Source organism: Sorex fumeus, unplaced genomic scaffold, assembly GCF_029834395.1.
Source record: "Sorex fumeus unplaced genomic scaffold, SorFum_2.1 ptg000128l, whole genome shotgun sequence".
In the NCBI taxonomy this organism is placed as follows: domain Eukaryota; kingdom Metazoa; phylum Chordata; class Mammalia; order Eulipotyphla; family Soricidae; genus Sorex; species Sorex fumeus.
In genome coordinates, this window is record NW_026606185.1 from 39673965 (window position 1) to 39686858 (window position 12894).

At 39.9% G+C, this 12894-nt stretch overlaps 1 protein-coding gene across 1 annotated transcript in view; it reads left to right on the forward strand.

The window, feature by feature from the left end:
• The window catches only part of KIAA1328 (KIAA1328 ortholog), a 347137-nt gene that overhangs the window by 271218 nt on the left and 63025 nt on the right, over positions 1-12894 (forward strand). Inside the window, exon 9 of the mRNA XM_056138132.1 lies at positions 1939-2114. Coding sequence (XP_055994107.1) covers positions 1939-2114 — 176 coding nt within the window. The remainder of the gene's footprint in view (positions 1-1938; positions 2115-12894) is intronic.

Consider the following 12894-nt stretch of genomic DNA (forward strand, 5'->3'; position numbering starts at 1 on the left):
TATTTAATCATCTTTATTGTAGGGAAATGAGAAACTTGTACTTATAGGAGTGGGGGTTATAATATAGTGGAGTTTATAATAAAGTTACAGAAAAGCCTTTATGTAAAATCGAATAAAGAATCTCAAAGAATTGGTGTTAGGAATAATGAACATTAGCTTATGTTAGGAGCTTAATTGAGTGGAGAATGAGAACATTTTGGGAAAGCCTAAAGTTTCGATCACATTAACTTTTCAACAATAACAAGAAGAAATATAGTTATTGTATTTGCCTTGGTTCAAAAGGTTCAGAATAAGTAAATTTATCTTTTACTCACAGTGAAATAGTTTTATTCTCCTTATTTTTCTGTACCATCGATAAAAATTATGACAGAAAAGTGAAAATACATATTCACTGGTGAGTACACATGGGAAAATGATTCTTGGGTCCTGAGAAATCATTCTTTCCAAGAGTATCAACTTAATACATTATATTATGCTGATCTAAAGCCATACCAGTAATAATTTTGTTTCTTTACAGCACCCTGAATGGTCATTTAATTCTTCATTTTTATTAATAATTTATGGTGTGAGTAAACATTACTTAATATTCTCATCACTACAGACTAGAAGTTTAGTGGCATTAATTTATGTGATTTGAACCATGGTAAGGGTCACCTGAGATTTATTAACGAATCTAGTAATTCTCTTTCAACCTATTCCTGGACAGAGACCATCTTTGCTCCTGGGGATGTGTGAGACATCTAACTTGATTGATTTATTTTTTTTTTTAGAATCAGACTTTTGAACAACCACTTATTCTTCACTTTAATTTTCATATTGTTGATGGACTTGGGGAACATATAACCAAATGGTGAATTTAAACAGAAACACAAGAGGTGGTAGAATATTTTGGGATATGTAGCATAACACCTTTATCTAAATAAAATGTTATGTAAGAAAAATTGCTAGGGTTCAGAGTAATAGTGCAACAGATAGGACACTTGTCTTGCACAAGGCCAACCTGGGACCTAGCACCCCTAATGATCCCCCTTGCACAGCAGGAGTAAGCTCTGAGTACTGCCAGGTAGGACCCAGAAACCATAAAGAGATACGGGTAGGGCGTTTGCCTTACAAGCGGCCAACATGGCCAAACCGAGTTCGATTCCTCCGCCCCCTCGGAGAGCCCGGCAAGCTACCGAGAGTATTTGATATGCCAGACACAGTAACAACAAAGTCTCCAATGGAGACATTACTGGGCCCGCTCGAGCAAATCGACGATCAACGGGAGGGCCTTTACCTTTACCTTTAATTTTTTTTTATTAGTGAAACACCATGAGGTACAGTTGTAGATTTACAATTTTTTGTGCTTGGGTTTGATTATACAATGATCAGATAGATGTTTATTTTAATTAAAATGTCTTTTACTATATATTTGCTTTATTGACTATAAAAAAATAATATGAGGACATAGATTAATTCTTTCACATGCTTTGTATACATCTAAAAGTGCTACAACAGTTGAAAAGGAGAAACACGTTTTAAAGCAAACAGGTAATGCTTTAATTCCTACCATTCATTTTTAGTACTTGGGAACATTTTTGTTCTGCAAGTCTTATTTTAGCTTACCTTTTATTTCTATAGATATGCTGGTTCTTAGTCATACTCTATGACTATTAAAGGTTTTGTAAGTCTAAGCCTCATTTCCACAACTACATATAAAAGCTTTTTGAGGAAAAAATAATTTCTTCTCCAAAATTGTTGTGATGGGACACAAATTAAACCTTCAGAAAATTATTTAAATTATACTCCAGTGAAAAGTAAGAAAAAACGGGTTAGTCATAGGTTTTATTTTTATTTGCTAATTTTTTGTCATATATTACATTTGATTCACGTTTAATTTGTATGTCTTTGGCATCTCCTTCTGTGCTCTCTAAGCCCATTAATGTCTATTCTTTTCAGCTTACTGACTCCCAAAAATGATGACTGGCTTCTTAGAACATCACCATCTATCAGGAAGTACCAAGACTCCACAAACAGTGGAGACAGTAAAAAGGAAAAGAAGACCGTTGGGTTTCAGTCGCGAATAGAAGATGATGCCTCGTGGACATGTCCAAAAAAAGATCATCCTCAAAGAGGTAAATTTAGCAGAGGCAAAATTACTATTTAGTAGAGGGCAGTTCTTTATTGGTAACTTCAATCATGAATTCTGGGTGATTTCTCCCAAATCTTAGCTAAAAGTAAGTGTTACAAATGAACATGTGCTCACCAGACCATAGGTGGCACATCTAGTAGATCAATGAAGTACATCAGCTTTTCTCTTAGAATACTATGAGAAGCTGTTCCACTTGCCCTTCTTTTTGCAAGGCGCAAACTAAGAATTTTTCAGCAGTAAGTAAGATCATAGACAGAAAAATAACATTCAGATTGAGTAAAGAAGACAAGAAATTGAACATAAATCTCTATGGGAAAGAAAACTCGAACAACTCCAATTAATTCTCAATTAATTGAAAGTATGGGATGGATGGGAAAGTCATGGTTAATTGTACATTTTTACTAAAACAAAATGTCATAAGTCTGAAGCATGTTGCCTAGCAGTCTTTTAAGTGTCAGTAATCCTTCATATTTTATATGCCACTGGTATTTTAAAAGAAATCAATTATAAATAACTGTAAAATGTTAAGTTAAACAGTCACATTTCACTGTGGGATTTCATTGTGTTTCCCTATTGTTTCTGAAGTGACTTTTGGCTTAATGTCTCCTGGAATCATTAAGGGGAAGGACATTGGAGCTTACTGCACATGTCTGAGCTGAGTTAGACAGAAGATGTGTACTGGAAACAAAGGACCAAAAAATAGTCTTAAGTGCCCTTCTGTTCACACTCTTTCCAAGCACTTTTCTGCTTATAACTGTTTGCCCTGATTTCCATGTTACTGCTTCTATTTGAATTGGGCTACCACCTCTCTAATTTGGGTGTTATTTATCATAATCTCTCTAGACACTCTTGAAATATTTACTTATTTGAGAATTGGTTGTTCCTTATGAGATTATCTAGCAAGTATCTAAGAATGATCTCCATGCCTTTCCTTATCAGTTGCCAGCTCCTTGGTTTTGCTATTAATCGTTATTAATCTAGAAATTCTCTCTTGGAAATTATTTAATTGAGAGAGGATAATCTGTCCAAAATTCATAAGGGAGACTATCCACATTTTGAAACAAAATGAAAAATTTGTTTTGTTCAGCATAAAGTTCTGCAGCCCTTCATTATTTCAGGACAATGTAAAACACAATCATTATATTTTTACTTCATTTTTTTCTTTGTTGGGCTGGAGCAATAGCACAGCGGTAGGGTGTTTGCCTTGCACGCAGCCAACATGGCCAACCCGAGTTCGATTCCTCCGCCCCTCTCGGAGAGCCCGGCAAGCTACCGAGAGTATCTCGCCCGCACGGCAGAGCCTGGCAAGCTCCCCGTGACGTATTCAATATGCCAAACACAGTAACAATAAAGTCTCCAATGGAGACGTTACTGGGCCTGCTCGAGCAAATCGATGATCAACGGGAGGGCCTTTACTTTTTACTTTTTTCTTTGTTAAATATCTCTTTGTTTCTGGTACAGAAACAAAACAGTTCGAGGAGACTTACTATGTGTGGCCGAATCTTTGTGGTTGTCTGTTAGTCCTTTAGTCACAGGAAACTCTTCCTTGGTTCCATTATTCCTAGTCATTGCATTTTGAGAGCGAAGAACCAGCCAAAATTGGTATGGGGGATACATTGTAAGGCATAACATAGTCTTCTCTTACTTGTCAACAAATTTGTGTTGTGTGTCAGCACAAAAATAAAATGGCAAAATGAGAAAAATACGGTGTAATAGCAGAGGGACAAATAACTTGTGTTATTGGTTAAGACCACAGCCCACATTAGAAAGCTGCAATTGAAAAGGCACTTTGAGGAAGGTATCATCAGGCCAGCCCTTGCAATGGTGGAGGTTAATCTCTCCCAGGCCAAGCTACAGAAGCCGGAAGCCTGGAAAGGGCTTGTGTCCAAAAAAAATCAATTTCTAATTTGAAGCAAAATCATTTTTGACTAACAGGGGTTCAGAACCCATTACTTTCTGCTGTATAGTCTGCTGACATTTCAGCACTTTCTGTTGTGCACAATGAATCCTAATAGTCATTTTATAATGTTGCTATACCAATCAATTTAACCGAGAGAAAGCTGTTACAGTTCTGCAAAGTTTTCAGGAACAGTTTTCACTCATGGTTTTTATTTTTTTTTCATTAGTTTTTTTGTCCTTCCTTTTGGGAGTAGGGGAAGGGGGGCAGAGGATGGGTGCTGGTGTCAGGGGAAGTTGTAGTTTTGCAGTGGAAAAAAAATAGGACTTTTTAAGAAGTTTTAAGAAAGAGTGAAAATAATCACATAAATGTCTCTCCAGCTCATTAAGAAGATTCTCTTGTATTTTCTTTTACGGTGAAGCCATTAGAAAAACCATGTTACAAAGGAGCCTGAGGGATTATGAAACACCATGTTGGTTGCCTCTGTGAATCACTCTGCTTATTGGAAAGTTGCCGTATGCAGATGACAACTCTGGGCAGTCACTGCATTGGCATTTGCTGTGATACCCAACCTCGTGGGAGACAGTCTTTGCAAAGTATGCTTCCTGGACATGGCACCCTGACTATCATAAGGCCAGGGTACTAATACCCATTGCCTAAGTGGCACATCTTCGTTTTGTGCCTCCTTACGTGCTTATGTGCTTCCCCTCACCTTTTGCACTGTAAATATTTTTGCTTTCATTTTGCATTCTTCTATTCTGTTGTCCTTGAATCATTGAGGACCACCCACATAGGGCATTGACTGCAGTCCCAGTCCTTCTTTGCCTTCTCTGTCCTCTTTGCCATTTAGTATTCAGTTTTTAATACTAAATATACACAAAAGACCTGACTTCTGTCTCAAGAAACAGCCTCATGATCACAAAAATACTTGCGGTCAGAATTACCCTTTAAATTGTTCTTCAATCATCAGCGCTGAAGGTATTCTATTTTAGTTGCTTTCGTTAGCTTAGTGGAACGAGGAAGACATGACTTAAGAAAATCTAAATTTTGAGTCCAGAACATAAATTGGGAAATACTGTCTCCATTTCTCTTTCTCCTCCCTGCATGATGGTGTTGTCCATCACATGCAGCTTGCTTGCAAGAATCCTTCCTTCTTCTTCCAAAGAAGCAATCATTGATTACTTTTTATAAGACACCTCATAGATAAGGCTTTTTTTTTTTTTTTTTGCTGTTGCACTGACTGACTAGCCGAAGCTTTCAGGCCATTGAGCACATGTTACAGAACTGAAATGTTAGATCTCAGGGGGTTGGCAATGCCCATTCTTGAGGCATTCTAGAATCCCCTACAACACTTAGAAACTATGTTCAATTTGTTTGTTTGTTTTTCCATCAACCTTTATCCCCAAAAAACTTAGTTTGAGAGAAACTCAACCAAAAAAAAAAACATTTGGATTTGCCTGGTAGTATTCACCAGGCCCTTCATTCTGCTTTGGGGTTGTTCTTTTTTTAAGTTATATCATTTATCGCAACCATTGCTTACTTGAGGCTCCCCAAGAGAGGGGATCTCCAAACACATTTTTCTTTCACTGGAAGATGATTATGGAGTCATCGGAAGTGAAAGAATAATTTCCTGGTTCCTAAGTGAACCTCTGCTTAGAATCACAAGAGTGCCCTTTGTAGCCCACAACAAGTACATAGGTGATCTATGGAAGAGCTGACTCACATCCTAGGAATTAGGGTTGGGGGGATGTGAATTGGGGGTAGGGAGAGGTGACAGCCGTAAAAAGAAACCTACTGAGCTCCCCTGTCTACCCACCTTGCTCACCCAGGGAAGTGTGTGGGAAATCTAAGACTGATAAAGCCTGTGATGAGCCCCCAAACAGTACAAACTGTACTCTGACCAGGCCCACAGGCAGATGTTAAACCACACCTGGGTCCCACTTGTGCTGAGTTCCACCTGATTTCTCAGGGAACCACAGAACACAGGTTTGAGCAATGACTTTGCTCTTTGCAGGAAAATCAACCCCTATTTCTACCCAGGCTTTTCCAGGCCTCCTTATCTCACATAAAAGAATTTCAGAAAAAGACAAAGAGTGAAGTAAAATGAGTTTATTGAGGAAATTTTCTTGGAGAACTGTGAAAGGAGAGAATGAGAGGGGCTCTATGTTCAAGGGAGAAAGAACACAGCACAGGCTTCTCCAGTGTGGAAAACAGCATGTAGATGGGGCTGTCTCCTTAGAATGGGGAAATGCACCCTAAAATACTCAGGTGTGAATGTGGGCCATTTCCCCAGAATGAGAAAATGCCCCCTACCCCAAATCTGTTTCTAGGGTGCTTGCCAAGGGGGAGAGCTTGGAGCTGTGGACTCCTTTTGTGATTCTTAGCATGGCTGTCCTGTCAGCAGTGGAGCCTCTCCTCCTGGGGCTCCAGCCATGCTCTGGGCCTGGAATTCTGCATCTTTAAGGTGGTCTCCTCAAATGAGTCCTGTGCCTCAAAGGTCTTCATAACTTTGGATTAGTTTAGGTTCCAGTCTTTTTTTTTTTTTTTGAATCGCTGTGGGAGAAGTTACAAAGCTTTCAGGTTTAGGTCTCGGTCATGCAAATATCAATCACATTTCCTTTTACCAATACTTATTTTTCACCACGAAGAACCCCAATAAACCCCCACCCCCCCCCCAATGTCTGTGGGGTAGATGAATTCTAGTTAACACTCTGTCTACTTTGACTAGCGTCATTGTTTTGATAAAAGTTGCACCATTATTATTTAGACTTTACCCCCCCCAAATCAGCCATGCTGAAAAAGCATTGTGAGATGATTTGCTTTCTACAGCTGGGTTCAAGAATTAAATGATGTCTATCTATCTAAGAATCTAAGAATTAAATGATGGCTATCACGGCCACGCGGTTTTGGATTTCTGCTATTTTATTTATTAACCCTGCAAGTATTTCTACTGAGAGTCAGATAATTAAGAGATTGGTTTCTGTGCATCTGGGGCTGTGGCTGGAGAGCCGCTCATGGGGAACAACTGGTGACCTCGGTAGGGTATGAAGGACGGACTGGAACGCCCCCCTTCCCATGAGGTTTTAGTCGCCCCCACACCCCCGGCTCATACCTGCTGTCCACAAGGCTCCCATGTGGCCGCCATCTTTCTTTCCAGAGAGGAGAGGGCGAATGGGGCAACACCCTTTCCCATCCGGGCAGGCAAGATGGCGCGGATTAATGCGTAGTCCGTTCGCTTTTCTGCTCCAAGCTGCTGGATTTCTGTATTAAGTCCTTGTGCTTCTGGGGCCGTGGCTGTGCCGGAGAGCCGCTCGTGGGGGGCAACTGGTGACCTTGGTAGGGCGTGAAGGACGGGCCAGGTTCCGGTTTTTTTCCCAATGTCCTCTAGTGTCTCTGCCTGCAACATCTCCTATAATGCACCTGATTATATTTTTGGTTGAATGGATTCATTTTGTGTGTGTGTGTGTGTGTCCTTGTCCCATTTTTCTACATCTAACCAAACCTTTGTACTTTATTATCTTCAGTGATTTAGTGATTTAAGAGACGTGTGTGTGCCTGACCTTCTAAGTCCTTGTGACTCATTGGTAATGTCAAATCAGTATGAGTGGGCTCTTAAAAACGGCACTGCCTTGCAAGTCAAGATAACTGTGGGGGTTTGTTTGTTTTCTTTTTTTCTAATTGAGATTAATTTTATGTACCCTAAGATTGGACAGCTCTTCATGTACACTTTGATAAACTTTGAGGTATATAAAGTTTATATTTATCCATGTGACTATCACCTAATTAAACTACAGTACTTTGCTATATTCATGAAAGCACCCTCATGTTCCTTTCTGGTCAGTCCCCCACCAGACACCTTAACCTTGACTTATGAGTAAGCTGCTGTTGCACAGTCATCACTGGCCGTTTCGTGATAAAAATGTATCTCTAGTGTGCCTACCTCTTCTTTTAAGGAAAGAGTCAAAAATTGGATTACAGCCTATCGTATGACCCTGTCCCCCAATTAGGGTCAGAGCAATAATACAACAGGTAGGATGTTTGCTTTGCACACAGCTAACCCAGGTTCAATCCCCAGCATCCCATATGGTCCCCTGAGTCTCATCAGGTGTGATCCCTGAGCAACACTGGGTCTGGCCAAAAAACCAAAACCCAACAAAAATAATAGTAAAGACCATGTTTCCAAATAGAGTCATATTTTTACATCAAAGCGTACTACAAAGCAATAGTAATCAAAACTGTGAGGTACTGGCCTATAGCTGTGTGTATATATATATATATATATATATAATGGAAAATATATATGTGTGTATATGTATATACATTCATTCCTCTCCACAGTAACGATGGACTAGAGCAACAGCACAGCAGGTAGGGTGTTTGCCTTGCATGCAACCAACCCAGGTTCAATTCTTCCATCCCTTTCGGAGAGCCTGGCAAGCTACCAAGAATATCCCACCCGCATGGCAGAGCTTGGCAAGCTCCCCGTGGCATATTGGATATGCCAAAAACAGTAACAACAAGTCTCACAATGGAGACGTTACTCGTGCCTGCTCAAGCAAATTGATGAACAACCGGACAGCAGTGCTACAGTGTTACAGTGCATGTATATATATACACACACACATATGCATTCATAGAAATATAAATTTCTGCACATAATTATATTAAATATGTATTTGTGTATATCCTCATGACTTCATAATCTTGGATTAGGCAATGGTTTTTAGATATTATACTAGAAGTACAAGCAAAAATAAATAGAACTTCTTGAAAATTAAAGATTTTTGTTATATGTATCAAAGAGCACTGTCAATAGTATGAAGAGACAACCCAAAAAAAGTGATAAACATTTACAAATCATGTAGCATATAGTCTACGTATATATTTCCAGAATATATAAGAACTTACAGCTCAATAACAAAAAGTCAGACAACCCAATTAAAACTGGGCAAAAGAATTTATGTGTCTCTTAAGAAGAGACACAAATGATTAATAGGTACTTGAAATTACATACAGCATTCTAATCATTAAAGAAATTCAAATCAAACCCATATTGAGAAAACAATTCACACATACTAGGATTTCTACAACCTTTAATTATTGTCATTATTTTTGTTTTCTTATACTTAATTACTTTGTACTAATTTGGCCTCCTTTTTTTTTTTTTTTAAATTTTAAATCGAAGCACCCAAGGCTGCTGCTGCTGCCCAGGTTTCCAGGGGGCAGTATTGTCCATTTTGAGAAACACTGGTCTAAACATTGCTTTGCTTTCTTCCACAAATTGTGATAACTTGTGTTTTTATTATCATTCTTGTGTCAGTAAGGCTAAAATACCAGGAATGTGTATGTGCTGGTCAAAGTGAAAAATCACTTAATAGCTTTGGAAGCAGTTTGTGATCAGTTACTGAAAACAAAGGACAAATACTCTGTATCCCTGCAATTTCATTTCAGAATATTTCAGAGGATTTCAGACTCACTATGATTAACCTACAAATACATTCATACAATTGCATCCAGTTAGGATAGGCTGAAATATAGTAACGGTTTGACTGATTAAAAGAAAACCTGGCTTAAAGCACGTTGCTCTCTGCTGGGTGGTAAGGGTTCGGATTGACCCCAGCTGTACTCCCAAGAATGATGGTTCTGCCTTATTCTGCCTTCCAAGATCACCTTGAAGGATGACAAACTTGGCCCCTGGCCAAATTCAACCTACTGTTTGTTTTTAGAAACAAAGTTGCATTGGAATACAGCCCTGTCTGTTTTTATACAACTTGTCTGTGCCTGGTGTTGATTGCTGTGGCAGTTGCTGATGATCCACAAAGCCTTTGTACTTAGACTCTGAGGCCGTACAAGAAACTACTTGTTGGGCCTGGCATAGCAACTCAGGAAAGATCGAGGAGATAATGCTCTAGAATGTGTAAGCCAAATTCCAACAATTATAGGTATATTTCCCCCACACCAGCAGGGTACCCAAGAAATCAGTGTAATTCTCACACCAGCTCCTCAGAATTGTCTGTCTATCATCAGTCTGTCTCTCAAAAAACAACCTCTGCTTCAGCTGCAAACCCCAAACTGAACATTGACTGCAGACTAGAGGTCCCCACTTCCCCCTCCTCAGACTGACCCGCTTTAAAGCGAGATTCTCATAACCTCCTCCTCAGCTGTGATTTAATTTGCTAGGCCTACTCACAAAACTCAGGAAATCCATTCAATCACAAGGTCACTGATCTGTTACAAAGAATTTACTAAACATATAAATCAAAACAGCCAGATGGAAGAGATGCATAGGATGACATATGGGAAGTAGGTAGAGTTGCTATACCCTCCCAAGCAATCCATTCTGTCCAGATCTCCAAAATGCCCAAAAAACTCTCTGGTCGTATTTTCTTGGAATTTTATGTGGGTGTCAGGAGAAAGAGTGATGGATTAAGTCATTGGCCATTGGCAACTGAACTCAACCTCCAGTTTGTCTCTGTTTCTCTTCTTTGACAATTCTACCCTTTCTAATTACTTGGTCTGTTGCCACCATCCTCAGGCGTTTTCCCAAAGTTATCTTCATTAACATAACAATAGACACTTTAAAGAGTCAGAACAATTCAATTCCAGATCTTTCTGTGAGCGTGAGCAGGGAAGTGTGGATGAAAACTAAACATGTATGAGAAATACACTTTGATCATCTGAATGACAGTGATATTAATAAGTCACATTATTGCAGGTATGGAGTAGTATTTCAGATAGGCTCTTATAGTCTGAAGTATGACACATAGAATGTCCACTAGTTTTCCATTTGAAAACACTCAAGTATGTGGGAGACTTGCAATTAAAACGTAGACGTGTACCTCTCAGAAAGAAAAACAGCAAATTTGGGTGGATAACTAGCATCCTCTTTCACTGCAGCATTTTTTTTCCTTACAGCCCCAAGACTGTAATGAAATTGCAGCCCCATTTAGAAGCATTTGAAATGTCTTCCAATAGCAGAATTTGGGGGGCGGGTAGGTACAACTCAGGGGCCAAAAGCACCTAACTTCAGGCCTGAGGCCAGGTAAGCCAAGAGCTGTATTCTCATCAGCACTGCTCTTTGGGGTCCCCAGCACCACAAGTACACAGTCTCCAGCATACCACCACGAAGTGAGTGAGTTCAACGTGTACAACCCCAACCCCTGGGAAGTGCTACCCAAGCCACATTCAAAACAAGTAAAACAGCACAGCCTCCAGCATGAGCCAGTGCCGGCACTACCAGCCAGGGTATGGGAGCTCTAGTCAGCACAACTACAAAAAAAGGAGGCGGGGGAGGGAATTTTTTGTTTGTTTTTTGGGTAACATCCGGGGATGCTCAGGGGTTACTCCTGGCTCTGCATCAGGAATTACTCCTGGCAGTGCTCAGGGGACATATGGGATGCTGGGAATCGAACTCAGGTCAGCCACATGCAAGGAAGACACCCTACCTTCTGTACTATTGCTCCAGCCCCAGGGGAAATAATTTTTAAGGTAGGTAATGTAAAGGCCCTCCCGTTGATCATCGATTTGCTCAAGCGGGCCCAGTAATGTCTCCATTGGAGACTTTGTTGTTACTGTGTTTGGCATATCGAATACGTCACGGGGAGTTTGCCAGGCTCTGCCTTGCAGGTGAGATACTCTCGGTAGCTTGCCCGGCTCTCCGAGAGGGGCGGAGGAATCAAACTCGGGTTGGCCATGCTGGCTGCGTGCAAGGCAAACGCCCTACCGCTGTGCTATTGCTCCAGCCCCAGGGGAAATAATTTTTAACTCAAGAAAAAAGCTAAAAGTTCTAAATGCTAGTATACTGTCTAATACAGTGTATCAAAACAAAGTTACTTCATAAATGTCCACAGGTAAATCTTACAGATAAAATATTGAGCAAAAAAAGTCTCCAAATGAATATATGTTTCTCTATTTTTATAAAAGTTCAAAAGCAGCAGAACTAGACCATGTTTTTTGTTATGAGTACACAAGTGGTAAAGCTGTAAGGAATAAAAGGGGAATGATCATGGGAAGAGTAGCTGCCTCCTCGAGGTGAGAAGAGATGGCAATCAGGGATGACAGGGGTCAATATTATTGATGTTTCCCGTTTTTTATATGGAAAGTTTTTGATACTGACATTTATTGTTTATTCATAAAATCAAACTTATCACAGAGTTCATCTGTTTAGAGGAGGGGCAGGGAGTGGGGTTGGGTGGTGTTCACCTGCTCATGCTCGGGACTTACTCCTGACTCTACACTTAGGACTCACTCCCGGCATTGTTCAAGGAACTGTATGTGGTACCTGCCTGGGATTCAAGCAGGGGTTGGCTCTATGTGAGGCAGGTGCCTTACATCCTTTACTATTTTTCTGGCCCCTAACTTGGCTATTTTTAAGATGCACAATAGATCAAAGGACTCAGAAGCAAAGTTTTCTTAATCATTGAACTCTGAGAAGTTACCTTTATCCCAAGATACTGATTTCTGAATGGCTGTAGAACCTCTACAATATATATATATATCTGTGTTTTATAAGATCAAGATATAAAAATATAATAGAATCCATTATGTTAGTTTCATTTACGTATATAAAACCATCTGTACACATTTGGTTACATAAATGTATTTAGACACATATATATGTCTTTATAATATATATACATAAACATGTATATTTGGGACCAGAGAGCAGAGGGTTAAGGCACATGCTTTACATGGTGCCAATCTTGGTTCTGTTCTCAGCAGGTCTATGCTCAGGTCCTCTGATGTCAGCAGGTACAGCCACAGATTCTCCCAAAGCACTGCCAGGGGTGGCCCTGATGTCTCCAAGCACTACTGTGGAGGCCCAGATGATACCTGGCACTTCAGGGCCTGAGCAGAACTGCATCCT